This window comes from Capricornis sumatraensis, chromosome 3, assembly GCF_032405125.1.
Source record: "Capricornis sumatraensis isolate serow.1 chromosome 3, serow.2, whole genome shotgun sequence".
Lineage (NCBI taxonomy): Eukaryota > Metazoa > Chordata > Mammalia > Artiodactyla > Bovidae > Capricornis > Capricornis sumatraensis.
The window spans coordinates 100,635,099-100,659,266 of NC_091071.1; the positions used below are offsets into that span (position 1 = coordinate 100,635,099).

General features: G+C 33.8%; 1 protein-coding gene across 1 annotated transcript in view; it reads left to right on the forward strand.

Annotated features, from left to right (window-relative positions):
• Window positions 1–24,168, forward strand: part of LRP1B (LDL receptor related protein 1B) — a 1,972,098-nt gene that overhangs the window by 1,386,409 nt on the left and 561,521 nt on the right. Inside the window, exons 38-41 of the mRNA XM_068968462.1 lie at window positions 7,560–7,686; window positions 7,822–7,973; window positions 8,281–8,405; window positions 9,930–10,298. Coding sequence (XP_068824563.1) covers window positions 7,560–7,686; window positions 7,822–7,973; window positions 8,281–8,405; window positions 9,930–10,298 — 773 coding nt within the window. The remainder of the gene's footprint in view (window positions 1–7,559; window positions 7,687–7,821; window positions 7,974–8,280; window positions 8,406–9,929; window positions 10,299–24,168) is intronic.

Here is a 24,168-nt window from a genome sequence, read left to right on the forward strand (position 1 = left end):
TTTAGAGGAGTGGGGAAAGGGCTTATCAATGGTTGCTCTGCGTAAAAGTTACTCAAACACCAATTTCCAGGTAATATTACATAGACATATAAGTGTCAAAATTCATATCATAGGAATGAAGTACAGCATTTAAATATTCTGCCTAAAGTTAAAAAGTGGCAGGTGTCCTTACCAAAGGAAAAGGTGAACCATAATGGAGAAAATCAGCTGAATCCAAAATATAAATGTTCTTGGAGAGTGGGGCATGAAGCCTGATTTTGAACAATGGAGACGAAGTCTTTTAAAGTGTAGCCAAATGCAAAATAGAAAGTGTATATGAATTTAGTTTAGCTTGAAAAATCAGTTTCTCTCCTCCACTGACTCCCTTTTTCTTTGGTAAGGCCTCACTCTTTAAAAAATAAAATGTAATCTCTTTATGTTAAAAAGTGTTTTTCTACCTACAGCAACAACAACAAAAGATGTATAGAAAGTCACAGTGTGATTTCAAAAAAGCTAGTTAATCTTCCATGATGTATTATCTCTAAGTGAAGCACAAATACTCTATTTCCACCCCCACCCCCTTTTAGGCACTAGGATCTACATTGCCTATCTTAATTTAGCTTTATATCTCTATGAGCATAAATAACTTTCTGAAAAGTGTTTCTTTCCATGGCAAAGACAGCTTTTTATGTGGTATCTTGGTATTCAACAAGTACATCTGTTAAATGGTCTTTGATTGATTACATATGTGTGTATATATATGTGTGAGTGTGTGTATGTGCATTTTGAATATGTTCAATAGTATATAGAAGGTCTTGAATTACAGTTTAACATCTTTGAAACAGCAAAAGTATAGCATAGTTTAACACCATCTCCTAAAGTATATTTTGTGTCTGAAGTCAAGGTGACATATAATAAAGACGGAATTAACTTTGATTTGCAATAGAAATAATGATGGAATCAGGGTGCTAGTTCATAATATTAATATTAATATTCCATGATGGTTAAGTAACTCAGAACTACCACAATAATTCCCCAAATCACATCTACCTTTTTCTATTAATACACGACTCAGAGAGAGACATATTAACAAATTATAAGGACAAATAAGAAAACTGCTGTGTTTTATTTTCCATTAGGAATGTTCTGCAAAATTCTACTGCAATCACTCTTCTTTCAAAGATAGTTACGTCTTACCTTTTTTTTTCCCTATATGTTTCTCATTTCTTCACCTCTAAGCACAAATCTTAGATCTTACCTCTCCCACTGAAAAGAAAAAAGAAGGGCCAGAAGTGATCAAGATGCCCTCTGCTTTCATTGCAGGTACAAGCTAGTGAAGGAGAGAGAAAGCCCAGAAAGGTCATGGCACTTCCTTTTGTAAGGAGGAGGCCCTGGGCCAGACTACCAAAGCCATGTTGAATGGAGACCAGTGATAGTTGCACAAAAGTATAAGACCTTGTTTCTAAATTCTTAAGAGATCCAACCAGTAAAAATGTGGTAAAGGGTAAAAGAGAAGTTTAAGATATTTCTCTGTTTGCTTATTGAAATTCCCTGTTTGTTTTAACATGGGATATCCAGGGCAGGTTAATATTACTGATATATTGGTCATGAAACCAATTAAAATTTTCTGTATAATATTTTAAGAATTCCAAATCAACTCATGAGCACTAGAAGTCTAGGCTCTTGGAGTCTGTTAAATATTTCATAGGAAAATGCATATATTATAGGGAACCATCAAATGTTCTAAATTGAGAAAACCAAAAGGAAATTAAAAAATGGACCACTCACTCAGGAAAACAACTGTTAACCATATAAATACAAACTAATACTTTTATATATATATATATATATATACACATATATATATATACATATATATATATACACATATATATATACATATATATATATACATATATACATATACATATTTATTAAAATGAAAGGATGAGAAATAAGGCAGGGTATAAATAGATACATAAAATAAGGAATTAAATACAAACCTAACATGTTATGGAATTACAGATGCAATGGAATGTTTTTTTCTAAAGATTTTTTTCTCCATATTTTTCCACTGTTGGCTGGGCACACACATAATTGTTTTATATAATTACTTAATATTGCAAAGTCAGTTCAGTTCAGTTCAGTTGCTCAGTTGTGTCTGACTTTTTGTGACCCCATTGACTGCAGCACACCAGGCTTCCCTGTCCATCACTAACTCCCAGAGTTTACTCAAACTCGTCCATTGAGTTGGTGACGCCATCCAAACATCTCATCCTCTGTCGTCCCCTTCTCCCCTCACCTTCAATCTTTCCCAGCATCAGGGTCCTTTAAAATGAGTCAATTCTTCATATCAGGTGGCCAAAGTATTGGAGTTTCAGCTTCAGCATCAGTCCTTCCAGGGAATATTCAGGACTGATTTCCTTTAGGATGGACTGGTTGGATTTCCTTGAAAAGTCAAGAAGGAATCTAATGTAAAACTTAATGATAAAAAATAATAAAACAACACCTGAAGAAACAGGTCTTCAATATTAAGAAATAATAAAAATATTTCTAAGTTGAAACAGAGACAACCAAGATGGCCTGTATCTTTATTTGCTTAGAAAGTTCACCTCTGAAGTTGTTTATGGGGAAGACAACTTCCCTCACCATAGCACTTGCCCAGTTTTTGTGTTGAAGCCCCTACTTTCATGACTTATAGAGACTTAAAACTAGCAAGTTTTAAGCATTGCTGTTAACATTTTTCTCAGGTAATTCTTTATTTACCCATTTGTGTCTGCCATTAAATAGTGACCTTCATAAGGGTCACTGAGTCCAATTCATCTCTTACCAGTTCCTGGCACTTAATAGATAACTATTTAATCCTTGTTGAATGAGTGAATGACTGCAATGAAAGAATACTTTTGAGAATCATCCACCGAACCACTATAAAACATTAGAAGGTAGTATTCAAGGTTATATTCTCTCTAGACTCTCTTTCTTTGAGCAGAGTGTTCCAGTATCTGTGGTTGCATGCTTTTTACACTTTCAGGAGCCTCTAAGAAATAGTAACACATAAAAAGTGATTTGGGATTGGCATGTAACACTTTGTCAAAACAAAAATTGCACACAAATGAAGACAACAGGAATGTGAATAATCCCTCTAAGGAACAGAGGAATATACCATATTCCTCATAGAGGATGAAGGATGTCAATTCACATATTCATGAAATGTATTCAAACTTTGACAATACTTTATTATTTTGCTTGTGCTTTGGCATGAAGTTAGAGACAGATATATTGTCCTATGAGGCATACAATTAGCATGTGTTTTCAGTGATTCTAGTGATATCGCTCAGTTACTATTCCTGACATATAAAACCCTCTAGGGCTTTTGTCTTTCTTATTTTTACAGATAAACTAACACGATGTTGAGCTCTACTCTAGCAGAGAACAGAGTGACATTCTTGATTCTCTTTTCAACCAACTGCCTATGTTAAGAGATTTATGTGATATTCATTTTTTGTACCAGCATGGCAATTTTTGACTATTCAGGTTTTCTCCAGCATATCTGATAAAGTATCTATATTATATTCTCTTAGGGAAAGGATAGGACTAGAGGAAAGAGCAAATTTATTGTAAAAATTGCAACCCAGATCTATGCTCCAGGGAAAGAGTCAAAGAACCTTAAAAGAAAATGATTGATTCAAATTAGAGGCTTTTCACTATTTTTCATATATATTTAAAATATAAGAATCATATTTAATATTATGTCTGTAACAATTTAAACATGTTCATTCTTCTCTTACTCATATTCCTTTATTCTTTCCCCACCAAATTTTGAGCTTAGTTTTCCTGTTAGCTTTATTTCCACCAAAATATTTTTTGAAACTATTCAAACACATTTATAGTACCTTACAAGTATATTTTTCAGCAGAATCTAATTGCTATGTAAAAATATTTGTTTTCCATTATTAACACACCTGTGTGCAAACTAATTCTGTGATCACTACAATTATAAATTTAAAAACCTTTGGGGACTCAACTCTACCCAATAGTCTTCTACCTATTACTGAAATATCAAAAGTTAATTGGAAGTAAACTTGTAATATGTATTCTTTGCACATATTCCTGTAAAGAACTTCTATGTCTAATTAAGACAATAGGGATATTTGTGTTATGAATATTTCTGATATTAATAGTATTTCTATACTATGTCAAACCACTTTTGAATGTCTTTAAAAAAATCTGTTTTTTAATTCTGTAACTGTAAGCCTCTGTGAATGAGGGTATTTTCACTGTAAAACAAATTATTATCCAGAGAAATGTCTTTTGTAAATGCAGCATTTGATTTTGACAATTTTAAAAATTTCTGGATCTGGGATAGCCTTGAAAAGTATTTTCAGGGCTAGATCAACCAAGTTAGTACTCTAAAGGCAATTTTCTTGGTTGTATCATATAAATCAACAAACACTTCACTACAGCAAAACTGAACTCATATGGGGATGATATCAATTTGAAATGCTATCACTGAATCTTAATTTCCATGGAGTCTCATAAACCAGTGAAAACAATTTTCATTTCTTCCCATTGCTAGATATCACATTTAGATATGAAGAATCTATGTTCATTAAAAATATATCAAACACATATATGTAAATTGCTCTCAAATTATTCATAAGTTTCTCCCTTCAGTTTTGTAAGTAGCATTCTTTCTCTACATTTGGTTTATCATTCCCAAAGGTTTTCAAGGTGTTAATTTTGTACTCTCCATTTCAGTTTAATGAGCAAATCAGTTGTTATTTGCCTGACATTCATAAAATGTTGCTTAATTTTGGTGGGTGTAGAATCTTTTAGTTTTATTAAGCTGATAAATATTTTAGCCACAAAAGTGATGCCTTCAGTCAGTTTTGTCTTATTTGGCTATATTGTAGCAGTTTGTCAAATTACTACTGAAAATTGAATAAACTCTGTATTCAAGACAGTTTTATTTTGAATATTTTTTAATTCCTAATTTTGTTGCCATTCATCTAAGCCTCCTGCATGGAAGTTTTGCAAATTTAAAATAGGAGGAGAAAGGGATAAAGAAAGAGAGACTTATTTTTAAGACTAAGACTTTTTTCATATTTTGTTTTGTGTTTTAAGTATGGAGAGCTTTGCTATATTTATACCTAGAGGAAAATAACATTTGATATTTTTGTTGTATTACATTTGTATTTTTTGAGACAACATAGAGAAGAAAGTACAGACTTGGGTTAATAAAGCCTGTGTGGAGTTTCCTTATCAGCCATGTGACTATGATCATTAACTCTCTGAACTGCGGTTTCTATAGTTGTGAGATTTAATATGTTAAATGGCTGATTTGACCTACTCACTTGATATAATATTTTATTAGTCATTTAGTACATTTGAAAGCATTTTACTATTAAATAAAATGTATATTATACTCATTTCCTTCCATATTTTAACTCTGGAGTATATTAAAGGTATATGACAAGAATCATATTGAATAAATAAGCACATCTGTCTTGGCACCTAAAATGCTTCCTTCACAGTATAACATTCTTCCCATCTTAACAAACAACTGACTAGTCATTTTAATGTCATTAGTAATGCTAACATTTCTCCTTGAAAAGTTAAATGATGTAACACATTTATCTCTCAGTTAAAATATTAATTTTAAATAATTTTTAATGCAATGTCCCTTAAAGAATTAAAACTCATAATTTTAATACAAGTATAGGTATCATCATGCCTGCTTCAACTTAGATCTAATCAGTAAAATATTAATAGTTGGATTTCTTGCTATAAAGTTTTCCCTTTTTGATTTATAGAGCTTATAAATATGAGTAAAAGTTTCTTCAGGATTAATATACTCGGGATTCTGGCCATAGCTCAATTTGGTTGTAAAAGTCCAATGCATTTATTTTATACAGCATTCTCAGGGGGTGGGGGGTGGGGGTGGAAATCAACTTTTAAGATAAATCAAAACAATATGTACAAAGGAAATATACATATTTTTATATAGTTTAGTATTTTCATGGAGAAATAAAAAATGTGAACATAGATCTTTTCTATATGCAGTCTCACTTTCTCTTCTTGTGTATGATTGTTTATATCAGTCAGTTCAGTTCAGTTCATTTCAGTTGCTCAGCCATGTCCGACTCTTTGCGAACCCATGAATTGCAGCACGCCAGGCCTCCCTGTCCATCACCAACTCCCGGAATTCACTCAAACTCATGTCCTTCAAGTTGGTGATGCCATCCAGCCATCTCATCCTCGGTCGTCCCCTCCTCCTCCTGCACCCAATCCCTCCCAGCATCAGAGTCTTTTCCAATGAGTCAACTCTTCACATGAGGTGGCCAAAGTACTGGAGTTTCAGCTTTGGCATCATTCCTTCCAAAGAATACCCAGGACCGATCTCCTATAGAATGGACTGGTTGGATCTCCTTGCAGTCCAAGGGACTCTCAAGAGTCTTCTCCAACACCACAGTTCAAAAGCATCAATTCTTCAGTGCTCAGCTTTCTTCACAGTCCAACTCTCATATCCATACCTGACCACTGGAAAAACCATAGCCTTGACTAGACGGACCTTAGTTGGCAGAGTAATGTCTCTGCTGTTGAATATGCTATCTAGGTTGGTCATAACAAATATGCACAGAGTACACACTCTTTTGTGTGAATAAGTCAATGATTGCCATATTTTTCTAAACTTTAGTCACTGCTATTATCTGACAGTTGAATAAAGTTTCACTGGGCATAACCTCAGAAGAATAGATCTGGTTTACCTGAAAGCATGAATTTCTGTATTGTAATATAAATATTATATTTGTTGAAAGAATAAGTGAAAGAAAACATGGACTATGTACCTTCTGTATTTTAACATTTCATTTATTGACATGTTTTATTTCTGCATATTCTGTCTGGATTTTCTTTCTATATTTTAGTTTCTTCCACAGTCCTTCCATATTACATTACAAGATTACTAAAATAAGGTTTGCTTTGTTTGAATTCATGCTTTAAAATAGTATCACAAGATAATTTATATAACGCAAACTAGAATAGCTAGCCGTTTAACAATCTAAATGGACAGAATTGAAAGTTATACAGCATTTGTGTATGCATTTATAAATTACCTAGTGCTGTAGGTATAACAGTGAATAATAAAGATCTCTGTCCTCATTGTGCTTAACATCTAATAGCACCCAGATATATGAATAAAAAGTAAAATTGTAAAGAAATACAAGTTTAAATTTGCCATTCTAATTCACAAAATGAAGTAAAGTGTATGGTGGAAAAATCAGAACATAGATGGCTTCTTGAAGGAAATGATGTTTGTCATGTCAAAAACAGGAGCAAATTAAGCAAGTAGAAGGCATTTCAGGTAGGGAGTAGTGTGTACACAGGGTATTTTGGAAATTCTTCCTAGTAATTTCTATGAATAGCTAATTTTTACAATAAAAATTATTTTATTGCAAACAAATACATACATACCTTTATTTGTAAAAGATATTTTTGTTGTTAGTATGAATGTTATTGCTGTTTTTATTAATAATATACATTTTTGTGTTTACCTGAATTTATCTACAAATTCATTTCAGCTACTTGTTCTGGACTGAGTGGGGACAGATGCCCTGCATTGGAAAGGCTCGCTTAGATGGCTCAGAGAAGGTTGTCCTCGTGAGCATGGGAATAGCATGGCCAAATGGTATCTCCATTGACTTTGAGGTCTGTTGGATGTCTTAAGTGTTTAAACTGCATTAAATGCAAACTTGCTTTACTCCATTTTTAGTTTTCTCTTATTTTCTTTGTAAAACACTTAATAAAAAACAGCTTGTAATATTACTTTTTAATCGATCTTAGGAAAATAAATTGTACTGGTGTGATGCTCGAACAGACAAGATAGAAAGAATTGACCTTGAGACTGGAGGGAATCGTGAGATGGTGCTGTCAGGGAGCAATGTGGATATGTTTTCAGTTGCAGTCTTTGGGGCTTACATCTACTGGTCTGACAGGTAATTTACTTTTTCATAAGTATTTGAGTCTCAAAATGTTATTTTAGTGTCAGTTGCTTTACCCTTGTAGGATTAGCCATTTCTTAGCAAGGTCACAAAAAAAAATCTCACAGAACCATGTAATTTCCACAAAAAAAAAAAAAAAAGGCAGTTGCTCTTGCTATTCCAGGTTCAACCCTTTCAATGTCACAGACTAATGTTGGTTTCTTTCCCTTCTGCTGGGCCATCTGTTATCTTCAGGTTAAATAGCTGGTTTGGTTTGAATTAGTTAAAGATTTTTAATCGTGTATGTTCGACTTCTTGGCAGAGCACATGCCAATGGGTCCATCAGAAGGGGCCACAAGAATGATGCCACAGAAACCATAACCATGAGAACAGGTCTTGGAGTCAACCTGAAGGAGGTTAAAATCTTTAACCGAGTAAGAGAGAAAGGTCAGTGCTCTTCTATTATCAATACATTTTGTTGTTTTTTTCTCTTATTTTTTTTAACATTTAATTATCAAACTTAACTTAGGTATTAATTTTTATAAGTCCCAAACCTCAAGACCCTCTTTTTTTTACCCCCTGATTTCTAACAAAAATCATATGATAGCCTAATGAAATTAACTTATAATCATTCACGGATAAATATTTTTGCCTCAACAGTGCATGTATATGGACATGTTATATATTTGGCCTGTCTTCAGTACAGGTTTAGACTAAGTAATATAGAAACATTTGATAAATACATATATTTAACCTAAGTATACAAAGTACTCTTGCCTGGAAAATCCCATGGATGGAGAAGCCTGGTAGGCTGCAGTCCATGGGGTTGCTAAGAGTTGGACACAACTGAGCGACTTCACTTTGACTTTTCACTTTAATGCAGTGGAGAAGGAAATGGCAACCCACTCCAGTATTCTTGCCTGGAGAATCCCAGGAACGGGGAGCCTGGTGGGCTGCTGTCTATGGGGTCACACAGAGTCGGACACGACTGAAGTGACTTAGCAGCAGCAGCAGCAGCATACAAAGCACAATTAAGATATTAGCAAAAAGCAGCCAAAATGTTTTTTCCATTTTATTTAGAACTGACCAAACATGCTGCATTACTTGGACCAAAAGGTTGTCTTCATGTCGGATTATATTTTAATATATAAAGTGATGATGGCTATGGAAGGTTGCTAGTAGTGTGAAATGTGTCCACAGTCATCATTTCTTTGAAATATGTTTCTTTAAAGCATTTTTCTTGAAAATGTTTTTAAATGGGTATGACAGTGACTTAGATATTTTTTAATATCACTTCCATTAAGATAATATTCATTTTAAGTGTCCATTAGAATAAATTATAATTTTCTTGACATCAAACAAAGGTATATAACATTAATTGTTTTGAAGACAATGATGGATTCATAGAGGAGAATTAGTCTGACATAGAAATCTTAATAGCATATTACACACTCACTCAAAACTGGAGTAAAAAACTTATGCCCAGTATACTTAGGATGTTAGGAACACTGGAACCATAAATTTCTTTGATACCTTATATACTTCGTAGACACAGGCAGTGCTTCTTTGTTTTTCTTGGTGAACTCAGTTCATGTTTTGAGTGAATTAGTACTTGTTCCAAAGATTACAATACTTGAAACCTATTGTAATCTCAGTATCAAGTTTCAAAAAAGTTATGTATTTAACTAACAGATTAAGGTTAACTTTTAAATACTTCTCTTTAGATGGTCAGGGAAGCAGAAGAGTGTGAAATTATAAATCTGATATTTTAAAGTAGAGTGACTAAAAAAAAAAAAAAACACCACAAAATAATACTTTACAGTGTTTGAATTTTTTACTGACCAGTCTAAAACTGAGAATAAAATAATCCAGAAGATTCAATGTTAATTTTTAATATGTTTCTAAGAAAAAACTATATAGAAAACAAAAGCAAAAGCACAATGTTTCTATGTATCTTTTTCTTCTCTCTAGGGACCAATGTTTGTGCCAAGGACAATGGGGGATGTCAGCAGCTCTGTCTTTATCGAGGAAATTCCTGGAGAACTTGTGCTTGTGCCCATGGATATTTGGCAGAAGATGGAGTTACATGCCTAAGGCATGAAGGCTATTTGCTGTATTCAGGGAGAACAATATTAAAAAGTATACATCTTTCTGATGAAACCAACTTAAATTCACCAATAAGGCCATATGAAAATCCACGTTATTTCAAGAATGTCATAGCCTTGGCTTTTGACTATAATCAGAGAAAAGGTACCAACCGAATCTTCTACAGTGATGCACACTTTGGAAATATACAGCTTATTAAAGATAACTGGGAAGACAGACAAGTAATTGTTGAAAGTAAGTACAACTTTTTTTTTTAATAATTTAGTGGAAACGGCTATCATTTGGAGTAGTAGAGATATTAGAGTGGTGATTGCATGTAGCGATTACATTTTACTAGAGTTTTTATTCTAAAACAAGTGCAACTATATCATCCAAACCCCCAAAAGTCAAAGAAGCAATTAACTGCTTAGCATATACAGCATGAATATTATGATTACTAGCTTCTAATCATGGAACATTCAATATATTCTTTTATTTGTTTATTATAAATGTTTATTAAAATTCATGGGAAATAATTTTCATTAGTATAAAACTTACTAATTTTATTTTCTTCTAATGGGAGAAATTATAGCTTTATGGATATCTATCTAATTATATTTGGTGAATTTTGTTTTCTCAAATATCAGAGATTATTTTTGGTTTGTGTGCATGTATATGTATATAACATTCTTGATGAGAGAATGTAACTAATGAATTAACATTTTTAAGACATTTCTAAAATTTTATAAGACGTCATTTTAATATTTTATGGGATGAATCTATATAATTTAGAGAAACCTCTTCCTGTCATCCAACTTTACAGGGACTATCTTCCTATTCCTCATTTAATATCTCTATGTGATTTCCATATATTCCTTACTCTCCCAATTTTACTTTATTGAGATCAATCTTTTGTCATTACTCTTTAAATTTCAGAATAATACATAAATTTATTGTAAAATGTTCCAGTAATATTGATTTTAAATGAAGTTTTTGCCCCATCACTGCAACATCAATTCCATTTACTTACTTGTGACAGCTGTCATGCTTCCAGAATTTTCTATAGGCGTGTGTTTCATTTGTAATTACAAAAATGGAATGATCTGTATGCAATACTCACCTGCTTTTTTTCACTTAGAATATATCTTTAAAAGCTTTCATTTAAGTATATAAGGCTCTATCTCATTATTTTGAAAGCCTCTATCTATCCTGTGTCTGTGTGCCAAGTCACATCCGTCGTGTCCAGTTCTTTGTGACTCTAGGGACTAGAGCCCACCAAGCCCCTCTGTCCGTGAGATTTCCCAGGCAAGAAAACTGGAATGGGTTGCCATGCCCTTGACCAAGGGGTCTTCCTGACCCCGGAATTGAACCCTAGTCTCTTATGTCTCCTGCACTGACAGGCACGTTCTTTACCACTAGTGCCTCCTGGGAAGCCCATCTCTCCTGTACTAAGGGTAAACTAATTTATTTAACCTTTTTCTTTTTTTTTTTTAATATAAATGTATTTATTTTATTTGGAGGTTAATTACTTTACAATATTGTATTGGTTTTGCCGTACATCAACATTAACCATTTTCTTATTGACAATCATTTAGGTTATTTTGGTGTCTTATTATTACGTGCAATGAATGTCACATAAATATTTTTTCACACATGTGAATATTGCTTTTGTATAGAACCCTAGAAATAGAACTGCAAAATCAATGTTTATTTTTATAATTGGTCAAATTTCTTTTCAAGAAGACTACATTAATATATAATTTCATCAACTGCTTATGAAAAAGACCTATTTTCCCTCACTTTTGACAACAATGATTTTATAATATTTACTATCATATAGCTAATAGATAAGAGTCAACTTATGTTAATATAAATATATATTAACTAGAGAGATAACTAGAGAGATCCAGTATCTACTCATATATTTTATTCATGTGAAAAATAGATACTTTATGTCAAACTCTATTATACATTACCATCCCATGCTAGACCTGCTATAGTTTATTTTGTTCTTTCAACATTTAATATCCTCAAAATCCTTTGGGTCTGTTCAAATCTGACTCAGCTTTCCAAGTCAGTTCAAGTGTGTACTTTCAAGTATATACAAATATAAAATATTATTTCTTTATTCTGTAGGGTATCATACTTATGGATAGTTTTATAGCAATTTGTATATTCTAGCACAAATATACATATAGCATGGTATATTCATGCTATTCTGCCTTCTAGTGTGTGTGTAAATATGAAGATACGACTATAAATATACTGATCATAGAGTTCAGACATTTGAGAGTCGCTGATTCTTTAGTTATATCTCTATGAAGTTTATAATTCTCTTTGGTCCTCCCTCCATTTTCTTAGACTAATACAATTTAGAGTTGAATGTGCTCATGTTGCACATGTAATCTATTAACTTTTTCATTTTTTGTGCTCCAGATTCCTTGTTGGACATTTTGGGTATAAACATAGAAGCCACAGCTTAAGAAGAAAACTATAAGTAAACAAACTATTGAAATTAAAAAAACTAAATTTCTATTGAAATTTAATAGAGTCTCTAAGATACTAAAGGTCTAGAGAATAAATAATCTATCTGGGGAAGGGAAGACGGTACCAATGAACTGAGTCAAGGAATCTAAGTGATCAAAAATATGTTCATAATAATAATAGATATTTGCCTTTTTTACAGTGTTGAAAATTACACCAATGGTGGAAAAACCACTGTGGCTAAACTGCTGATACCTTAGCATTAATCAAGACAGCAGCACCAAACAGTACTAGTAGTGATTATACTTTTCACTGCCACTTAATAGCAGGAAAAAAAAAAAAAAAAAGCCAGTTTAATTTAAGAATGTCCTTGAAGAAAAGGTAAAAAAAAAAATTATTAAATCTTAATCTTTCCTAATCCTTCAGATTACACCTCTTATACCCTGTGATAAAATACAAATACGGAACTTCTATTGCATTCTTAAGTCCAACGGCTGCTAAAGGAAACTGCATATTTCTGTCTTTATGTAAATCCATGGTTCTTTTAACTGACATTATTTTTGACTTGAATGAGGAACAGACAAACTATGATTATTCAGACCTGGTTGTGTGAATACAACGAGTCTATCATTTCAAGGAAAATAACCTACATTTGTTGCAAATAATAAAAATCAAGCTTTCATGTAAAAATTAAAATTTTAGAAGAATTGTATCTACTATAATAAGCTTGATAGTTTCCCAGTACTTAAGGGCTTTTCTGATGAGATGGGTAGTGGTATTACTAGCGATTTGGGGGGTTGTTGCATACAGAAATTGTCAACATTTGGAAAATATGTGCAACTCAGAGAACCAACATTTTCCTAATGACATGATAAAATCATGCCTGGGTAAATGATCCATTATGAGTATAAGATAGACCAATGAATTTAATGCAATAGAGTATGAAATATTCATCACTATGGTTTCTGATTCTACACTGAATCTAACCTTGAAGTAACTTTTGCTTTCCATGTTCTGTACTATAAAAGGATATTCAGAATTATCTGAAAGGCTATTAAAACCCTCCTTCCTTCTTCAACTCTGTAGCTGTGTGAATTTGTATTGTCTTTATAAATTCCAACTAAAATAACACAACAAATTTGAAGTAGATGTGAGAATTCAGCTGTATTCTAGTAATCCAGTCATTAAGCACACGATGAAATGATAAAACATTGCTTTTTCTCATTTAAAAAATGCAGGTATTTTCATAGATGATGGTATTTATATTAGTATCCTATCATTTTTGTTTTTTAAAATATATTAATACATATTAAAACATTTTTCAGTTTAAATTTCTAACAAGGTAATAGATAATACCTCACACATACAAAAGTTTTCCTGGAGTCTTCAATATTTTTTAAGAGTGCAAAAGTCCTCAGAACAAAAATAATTGCAAACTACTCTTCTAGACTAAAGGCTCCGAAAATTTGAAGTGTAAATATATGGAAAAGCAAAGAGTAGACAAGGGGTGACACATCATTTGGTATGATTAGAATATGGGTTGTACAGCATGAATGGTGTGAGAAGAGGCTAGCGTCCTAGAGAGGAGTCCAGTACTGAAGGGTTTGGTTTGTCAAGAAAAGAGTATTAAAATTTTTATTGGAATGTAATTAAAAGTGTACCATTCAATAGTTTTTGTTATATTCCATTATAAATTTTTAAAATTAGATAAACCTATGTAAAACATAGCATTGGCCATTTCAACTATTTTTAATTGAACAATTCAGCGATGTCAATTATATTCACAGTATTGTGTAACCCTCACCATCATGCATCTCCAAAACATTTCTTTCTCTTTAAAGACAAACCTCACTGAAGCAATTATTCCCCATTCCCCATCCTTGTATTCTCCGGTAACCTTTCATCTATTTTTTTTCTCTATAAATTTGGCTATTGTATATTTTTTATATAAATGGAGTCATACAATATTTGTTTTATTGTGTGTTGTAACTCACTCAGCATAATATTTTGAAGGTTAATTCATGTTGTACGTACCAGAAGTTCATCTGCCTCATTACGGCTGAACTATGTTCTCTTGTATGTATATGCTGCTGCTTCTGTTAAGTCACTTCAATCATGTCCGACTCTGTGCGACCCCATCCCTGGGATTCTCCAGGCAATAATACTGGAGTGGGTTGCCATTTCCTTTTCCACTGCATGAAAGTGAAAAGTGAAAGTGAAGTCGCTCAGTCGTGTCCGACTCTTCGCGAGCTCATGGACTGCAGCCTACCAGGCTCCTGCAGCCATGGGATTTTCCAGGCAAGAGTACTGGAGTGGGTTGCCATTGCCTTCTCCGTGTATGTATATAACATATTTTATTTATCCATTTATCTGTTTATGGATACTTGAGTTACTTCTACCTTTAGTTATTGTGAAAATGGTACAGTGATCACTGATATACTAATATTTAAGACAAAGAGTTTCAACTTTTTTAGTAGATAAAGGGAAAACAATGGAAAGCTTTAAGGCATGTATTTAATAGGATTTCTGTTTTATGAAGATAGCTCTGGTTATGTTATTTTGATAATATTTAAGAGATGCCATAGGAGTTTGCTGCTGTGTTACAGATCCCATTTCTATAGTGGTAACTTGGAAACAGCTTAATCAAAGTATATATGTACTCTTGTTCAGTTGTTTTCTTTTTATTTGGTTGAGAGTTTCCTTCACTGTAAGAAAAGCTTATTGGTTTTATATGGTCGCATTTATTTTCACCTTTATTGCCCTTCTTGAGGAGACAGATGCAAAAAAAAAAAAAACAACCCTGCTTTTTTTTTTTAACTGGGTCAACTGTGTTACTATCAATTGATCTATTAAAAATTTCTATTTCTTCCTAATTTGTCTTGTAAAATTGTATATTGATAGGAATTTATCGATTTTTCTAGGTTGTTCAATTTGTTGGTATATGTTTTGAAGTAATCTTATTATCCTTTGTTATTTCTGTGTTATTACTTGTAAGGCTAGACAGATTTTTCTTGGTTCTTGGCATACACCTTTACTATAAACTTCCCTCTTAGAATTGTTTTTGCTCTGTCCTGAAAATTTAGGACTGTTGTGCTTTTCTTTTCATTTGTCTCAAGATATTTTTCTCTTTTCTCTTAAATATCTTCAGTGACCCACTGATTAAGAAGAATGTTGTTTGGTTTCCACATGTTTGTATACTTTTTGCAGTTTTCTTCTTCTAAATGATTTCTAGTTTCATAACACTGCAGTCAGAAAACAATGCTTAATATAAATTCAATCTTCATTTATTAAGACTTGTTTTGTGGCCTAATGTGATCTATCCTTGAGAATATTCCATGTGCACTTGAAAGGAGTGTGTATTTTGCTGTTTTAGGATGAAATGTTCTCTAGTTAAATCTATCTGGTCTAATATGTCATTTAACCCGATGTTTCCTCATCAGTTTCTGTCTAGCTGATCTATTCAATGATGTAAGTAGTTATGTTAAAGTTTCCTCCTCTTACTGTATTGCTGTTCTCTTTTAATGTATTATTTGCTTTATGTATTTAGGTGCTGCTATGTTGGGTGCATTATAGCCTCTTGGTTGATTAATCTCCCTTTTTCAGTACATGCTGCCCTCCTTTTTCCCCTTTAAACAAAATCTTTGTTTAAAAGTATATTGCTACCCCACCTTCTGTTTGTTTCCATTTGCATAGCATATAATTTTTATTCCTTCACTTTGTGAATCTTCACAAATATGATTCTCTAGTAGGCATTTAGCAACACTGTCTTTTAACTGGAGCCTTTTGTTCATTTAAAGTGATTTTTGACAACTATGTACATATTGCTCTTTTGTTAATCATTTTCTGGTTGTTTTGTGATTATTTTGTTCCTTTCTTCTTGTTCTCTTTTTGTAATTTGTTGACTTTCTTTAGTGTTATGTTTGTATTTATTTCTCTATTTTGTTATCTATGTATTATCAATTTTTTGCATGTGGTTCATATGTAACAACCTACACATATGTTTAAGGATGATGGTTGCATATATTTGAGCACATTCCAAAAGTAGTACACTGTTATTGCCCCTCTTTTATAGCCTGTGTGTTGCTTTTCTATTTTAGATGTAATTTTTTTTGCCTCTTTTGTCTTTTAATCTGCAACTAGCTTTATAGGTAGTTGATCCATTTCTTTTACTACATGTTTGGGATTTACTGGTAGAATTTTTTTCTAGTTTTTTTCTTATTTTTCATTATGTCCTTTTTATTTTCTATTTAATGATGCCCCTTTAATATTTCTTATAAGGTCAGCTGAGTGGTGATGAACTCTTTTTTTTTTCATTTTTGCTTGTCTGGGAAACTTTGTATCTCTCCTTTAATTGTGAATAACCACTGGTGTATTCTTATCAGAAGTTTTCTTTTTTTTTTTTTTTTTTTCCTATCCCCCAGCAATTTGTATATATCAAGCAAGTTCCTTCTGGCCTGTGAAGTTTCTGCTGTAAGGTCACTAAATAGATAGTCTTGGTGGGTTTCCTAACTTATTTTTCTCGCTGATTTTAAGATTCTTTAACTTTTGATATTTTGATTATAGCATGTCTTGGTGTGAGTCTTTTTTGGTTCATCTTGTCTGATACCCTTTGTGCTTCCTGGACTTGGCTAGCTGTTTCCTTTTCCAGGTTATGGAAGTTTTCAACCATTATTTCTTCAAACAGTTTTACTATCCCTTTCTATTTATCTTTCTTGAATTCCTATAATACAAATCATAGTACTGCATGGTATTGTTCCAGAGATCTCTTAAAATATATTCATTTGTAAAAACATTACTCTGTTCTTTTGCTCTCCCAATTGGATTATTTCCACTAATCTGCCTTGCAGATTGTGAGTCCTTCCTGCATTCTGCAATCTTCTATCGACTCCCCTCTTTGTATTTTTTATTTCAGTTAACGTATCCTTTGGTTCAGATTGGCTCACTTAAAAAACTTATTCTCTTTTGTGGAAGTGCTGAGTTCATCCATTTGTCTCTCAAGATCAGTGAGCCTATTTAACTATTTTTTTGAGTTTCCTATCAGGTAAATTGTTTATCTCTATTTTGTTTGGATTATTTTCTGAAGTTTTGATTTGTACTTTCATTTGATGTCTGTCTCCTCTTTGTGCCTAACTGTATTTGTTTCTAGGTTTTCAGTATAAATTAGCTATGTCTCCTACACTTGAAAGAGTGGACTTATGTACAAAGTGTCTTGTTTGGCCCAGAGACACAACCCCCTGTGCTTACCAGAATTAGGTGGTCAAGCAGTGTGTGCTTTCCAATTGTCTTTGGGGTGTAACTGCTGAAGGTGCACTGGGGATGGTGTTGGCCCCTAAGCCAACTGGCTATAACTTCTGACTCCAGCTGTTGTGGGCAATCTGATAGGTGTTCAGCCAAAGCAGCTTTCCAGGTTTTGGAGAGAGAGAGAGCCACTGGCCAAACTGAATAAGTTGGGTAGGTCTGGTACTTGCGAACACTAGGGCAAGGTGCGCAATATAGCTAAGTTGATGGAGAATGACAGAAATGGGTCAGGTTGGGTAGAAAGAGAGTTGAAAAATGTGGTGCCTTTCAGCACTTCTGTACCTGGCAAAAATTCCAAAAGATTCCTGTTACTCTGGCACATGCTGTAAAATAAGTCAACATATCTCCTTAGTGTATGACCTAGGTACTTTTCAAGCTACTGCTTCTGCACTGAAACTCATAATGAGTGAATGTGTGCACAACCTCTTTGCAAGCCAAGTTTTGGTTTCCCATAACCCTTCAATTCTCTTGGACATAAGCCTCACTGATTTTTAAAGTCAGATGTTATGAGAGTTCTTCTTTCCAATGCAAGTATCTGAGGCTGGGGAGGCTGGTGTGAAACTTAGAGCCCTTTGCAAGCATGATATTCCTCCTGCTTGTGTGTCATCACTTTAGCTGTGTGGGTTCTAATTAGATTGCCATCTTTCTCTTTTTTCTTTTCTTGATGGAGCTTTTCTTTATACCCATAGCTGTAGAAAATCCATTCCACTAGCGTTCAGGTCATTCTCAGATATCTCCACATGTAGTTGTAATTTTGGTGTGTCTGTGGAAGGAGATGAACTGACTCTTCCTACCTTGTTGGTATCCTATTTTGATAAATCTGGAAAAACACATTTCATTTTGTTGCATCTTTTACCAAAAAAAATAAATTCATTAAGTATTTAAAGAGAGCTTAAATACTTTCACAAATCAGATTTAAGTTTATATCCTTTATATATCTGAATACAGGGAAAGTCTAGAATGAAGGGTCTCCTTTATCTTTTCAATTCATGTAGAATGAATTTTTTACTCTGAGGTATAAAAGGTAGTATGGAAAGAGCCACCAAATTAAATGTGTGTATTACCTGCTTAAATTGCGACACAGATTTTTAGGTATGGGCAACTAAAGATGAGAAGGTCTGGTTTTTAACCTCTTGGACTTCAAAGTTATAGGTAAAGGAAAGTGTCATAGTTTACTTTTTATACGTGAAGAGTCAAGACCCTTTGACTACTACTGTCTGCTATTACTATCTGACCATTACTACTACTATCATGGTCAATATGATATTGAAAATTAAAACACTAAGATTATCTCTGACTTTAAAACATAGCATGATTGATAACTTATAATAAAAATTAGATAATTTAAAAAACAAGTTTTTCCTTAAATAATAAACAGAACAGAAATATAAACCAGTTAGAATGATTGAGGCATCAGACTTATGAGCCCTTAAAATATGGATCCTATAAAGGAACAGGAGTAAGTTTAGAGCCTGGGGTGAGGCTACCACATAGGAAAATAATGCTGAAGTAAAACCATGCCATCTTCTTCATGGACCACTGTCCTGTGTGAAGTTTTTACCTTAGAGGCTTAGAGAATACAGAAACAATCCTGTGACCAACACTAACACCGTTCTTTTTGTAGGTTAACTGCCTTTCAAGTTCTCATATGCCCTGTGGAACAAAAATCCAAGTGAATTATGTAAGAAAAGAGCTGCAGCTTAAGGCCCAGAGGACAAGTGGAAGCAACTGAACCAACAAACTAAAAGCAATGAGTGTCAGAAGAGAGGTTAAAAAATAACTAGTTTACTTAAGGAGAGTCTGCAAATTCAAATTACACAATAAATGTATTTTAAAGAAAGACAGCTAGAAAAAAGGATACCGATCAGCAGATGAATGAAAACAAATAATAGAACAATTAGAAGCAGACTTTTATAGAATTTTAGGAGTTCATCAGAGGAAAAGAAATACATGTCCATGAAAAGTGATGGTGAAACTAAAGAGGCTAAAGTTATACAAGAAAAATAACAATTAAAATGAGTGAAAACAACTAAAAATCTTAGAACTGAAAAAATGGTCAGTATAATGAAAAATTTTAAAGATATCTTCATTGATATAATAAAGTTTATGTTGGAATAGTCAAAGTGAGAATGAACAAATAGGATGATAATTGCTGAAGAATTAATATACAAGTAAGAATAGAAATAACTAAGAGTAGTTGTAAAACTTGAAAGGTAAGTTGTTAGGTAGTGGAGGTTAACAAATGACAAAGAAAAGAAGGAAGGAGAGAAAGGTAACAACATTCCAAGGAACAATGGTGGAGTTTACTAGAGAAGAAGAAATAAATGGGTCCTTAGATTGAATATTCCCTCTGAGCACTGTAAATAATAATATAATTAAGTCAGCGATAATAAAACTTCAGAGAATCATAAAAAGTGGTGGTGGCGGGGGGGAACCTTAAAGTACTACAGGAAGGAATAGACAGATGAACCACAATTGAATTTAAGCAGACTTCTAATCAATGTTAGAAATATGTTCACACCACTAAGGAAATGTATAATCCTATAACTGATTACACTGTTACTCAAAATGAAGGGAAACAGATTTTTTTCAGACATGAAATCAGTAACAGTACATCTACATATGCTCACTGAAAAACAAAAATACATAAAAATTATGCCCTCAAACCTGACCATAATCCACACTAAGAACTAAAATTTGTGTTTTACATTATGACTTGGTATATGTTTCAGTATTACACAATAATATCTTTTTTTTTTTTCTATAGGATTCATTCTGATGGTTTGTTTTAGCCAACCAGAGCAGTTTAAAAAACAGCATTGCTTAAAGTCAAGTCAAATGGTTTCCCTACATTCAATAAAGAACTAAGATATATAATTAAGGAAAACACTTAAACTAGGAAAAAAACAAAGGATGAACAAGTTTTCTGTGGAGAAAATTATAAAATATTAGTGGACATAAATGACTTTAAATAAAGGGGAAAAAGTAATTTTCATGATGATAAAATTTAATTTCCATAACTGGGAATGTGCCCCAAATTATAAGCTTAATAAGATTCAACATCTTTGAGGTCATAAAAGCTATTGGCAGACATAGCAAGGACATATGTGAATTCTGTGTCAAAGCAGGCACAATAAAGGACAGAAATGGCAAGGACCTTACAGAAGCAGAAGAGATTAAGAAGAGGTGGAAAGAGTACACAGAAGAACTGAGCAAAAAAGGTCTCAATGACCCAGATAACCACAATGGTGTGGTCACTCACCTAGAGCCAGACATCCTGGAATGTGAAGTCTAGTGGGCCTTAGAAAGCATTACTATGAACAAAGCTAATGGAGATGGTGGAATTTCAGCTGAGCTATTTCAAATCCTAAAAGATGATGCTGTTACATGTTGCACTCAATATGCCAGCAAACTTGGAAAACTCAGCAGTGGCCACAGGACTGGAAAAGGTCAGTTTTCATTTCAGTCCCAAAAAAAGGCAATGCCAGAGAAAGTACAAGCAACTGTAAAATTGCCCTCACTTCACATGATAGCAAGGTAATGCTCAAAATCTTTCAAGCTAGCTGTTTGCAGTATATGAACCAAGAACTTCCAGAGGTATAAGGTGCATTTAGACAAAGCAGAGGAAACAGAGATTAAATTGTCAATATCTACTGGATCACATAAAAAGCAGCAACATTCCAGTCAAACATATTTTTTATTTACTACACTAAAACCCTTGACTGTATGGATCACAAAAATCTATGGAAAATTTTTCAGTTCAGTTCAGCAGCTCAGTTGTGTCCAACTCTGCAACCCCATGGACTTCAGCACACCAGGCCTCCCTGTCCATCACCAACTCCTGGAGTTCATTCAAACTCATGTCCATTGATTTGGTCATGCCATCCAACCATCTCATCCTCTGTCATCCCCTTCTCCTTCCACCTTCAATCTTTCCCAGCACCAGGGTCTTTTCATATGACTCAGTTCTTTATATCAGGAAAATTCTTAGAGATGGGAATAACAGAACCCCTTACCTGTCTCCTGAGAAACCTATACGCAGGTCAAGAAGCAACAGTTAGAACTGGACATGGAACAACAGACTGGTTCCAAATAGGAAAAGGAGTATGTCAAGGCTGTATATTGTCACCCTGCTTATTTAACTTATGTACAGTATACATCATGAGAAATGCTGGGCTAGATAAAGCACAAGCTAGAATCAAGATTGCTGGGAGAAATACCAATAATCTCAGATATGCAGGTGATACTACTTTAATAGCAGAAAGCAGACAGGAACTAAAGAGCATTTTGATGAAGGTCAAAGAGGAAAGTTAAAAAGCTGGCTTAAAATTCAATATTAAACAAATAAAGATCATGACATCTAGTCCTATCACTTAATGGCAAACAGATGGGGAAAATGTGGAAAGAGTGGGAAATTTCCATTTCTTGGGCTTCAAAATCACTCTGGATGGTGACTGGAGCCACAAAATTAAAAGACACCTGCTCCTTGGAAGAATACCTATGACAAACCTAACAGCAAATTTAAAAGTAGAGACATCACTTTGCCAACAAAGGACAGTATAGTTAAAGCTATGGTTTTTCCAGTAGTCAGGTATAGATGTGAGAGTTGGATCATAAAGAAGACTGAGTGCCAAATAAATGATTCTTTTGAACTGGTGCTAGAGAAGACTCTTGAGAATCCCTTGGACAGCAAGGAGATCAAACCAGTCAATCCTAAAGAAAATCAATCCTGAATATTCAATGGAAGGAGTGATGCAGAAGCTCAAGCTTCAATACTTTGGCCATCTGATGTGAAGAGCCAACTCATTGGAAAAGATACTGATGCTGGGAAAGATCGAGGACAAGAGGAGAAGGGATTGATAGAGGATGAAATAGTTGGATGGCATCACCGACTCAGTGGACATGAGTTTGAGCAAACTCAGGAAGATAGTGAAGGACAGGGAAGCCTGGTATGCTGCAGTTCATGGGGTGGCAAAGAGTCAGACATGACTTAGTGAATGGGCAGCAACAACAATATACAACAAACCTACAGCTAACGTCATACTCGAGGGTGAAAAACAGAAAGCATTTCCTCTAACTTCAGGAACAAGGATGTCCCATTCTCACCAGTTTTATTTAACATAGTTGTGGAAGTCCTAGCCACAGGTGTCAGAGAATGCTGACAGGAAAAGAAATGAATGAATCAAAATTGGAAAAGAAGTAAAAGTATCACTGTTTCCAGATGACATGAAATTATATACATAGAAAACCTTAAGCAAGAATCCCTTAGAAGAAATGGAACAGGACTCATAGTCAACAAAAGAGTCTGAAATTCAGTACTGAGATGCAATCTCAAAAACAACAGAATGATCTTGGTTTGTTTCCAAGGCAAACCATTCAACACCACAGTAGTCCAAATCTATGCCTCAACCACTAACGATAAAGAAGCTAAAGCTGAATTTTTCTATATAGACATACAAGACCATTTAAAACTAACACCAAAAAAGATGTCCTTTTCATCACTGGAGGCTGGAATGAAAAAATAGTCAAGAGATACCTGGGACAACAGGCAAGTTTGGCCTTGGAGTACAAAATCAAGCAGGGCAAAGGCTAACAGTTATGCCAAAGGAATGCTCTAATCATAGAAAACATGTTCTTCCAACAATACAAGAGATGACTCTACCCATGGGCATCACCAGATGGTCAATACTGAAATCAGATTGATTATATTCCTTGCAGCTGAAGATGGAGAATCTCTATACAGTCAGCAAAAACAAGACCTGGAGCTGACTGTAGCTCAGATCACCAGCTCCTTATTGCAAAATTCAGACTTAAAGAAAGTAGAGCAAACCAGTAGGCCATTCAGGTATGACCTAAATCAAATCCTTTAGGATGACACAATGGAAGTGACAAATAGATTCAAGGGATTAGATCTAGTACACAAGAAAAAGAGATCCAAGAAAGTAAAATGGTTGTCTGAGCAGGCCTCACAAATATCTGAGAGAAGAAAAATACAAAGAAGGAAAGATATATCCGACTGAATGCAGAGTTCCAGAGAACAGCAAGGAGAGATAAGAAAGCCTTTTTAAGTGAAAAATGAAAATAAATAGAGGAAAACAACAGAATTGGAAGACTAGAGACTTCTTCAAGAAAATTATAGATACCAAGGGAACATTTCATACAAAGATGGGCACAATAAAGAACAGAAACAGGAAGGGACTAACAGAAGAAGGGCTTAAGAAGAGGTGGTAGGAATACACAGAAGAACTGTACCGAAAAGATCTTAATGACCCAGATAACCATGATGGTGTAGTCACTTACCTAGAGCCAGACATCTTGGAGTGTAAGTCAAGTAAATGGGCCT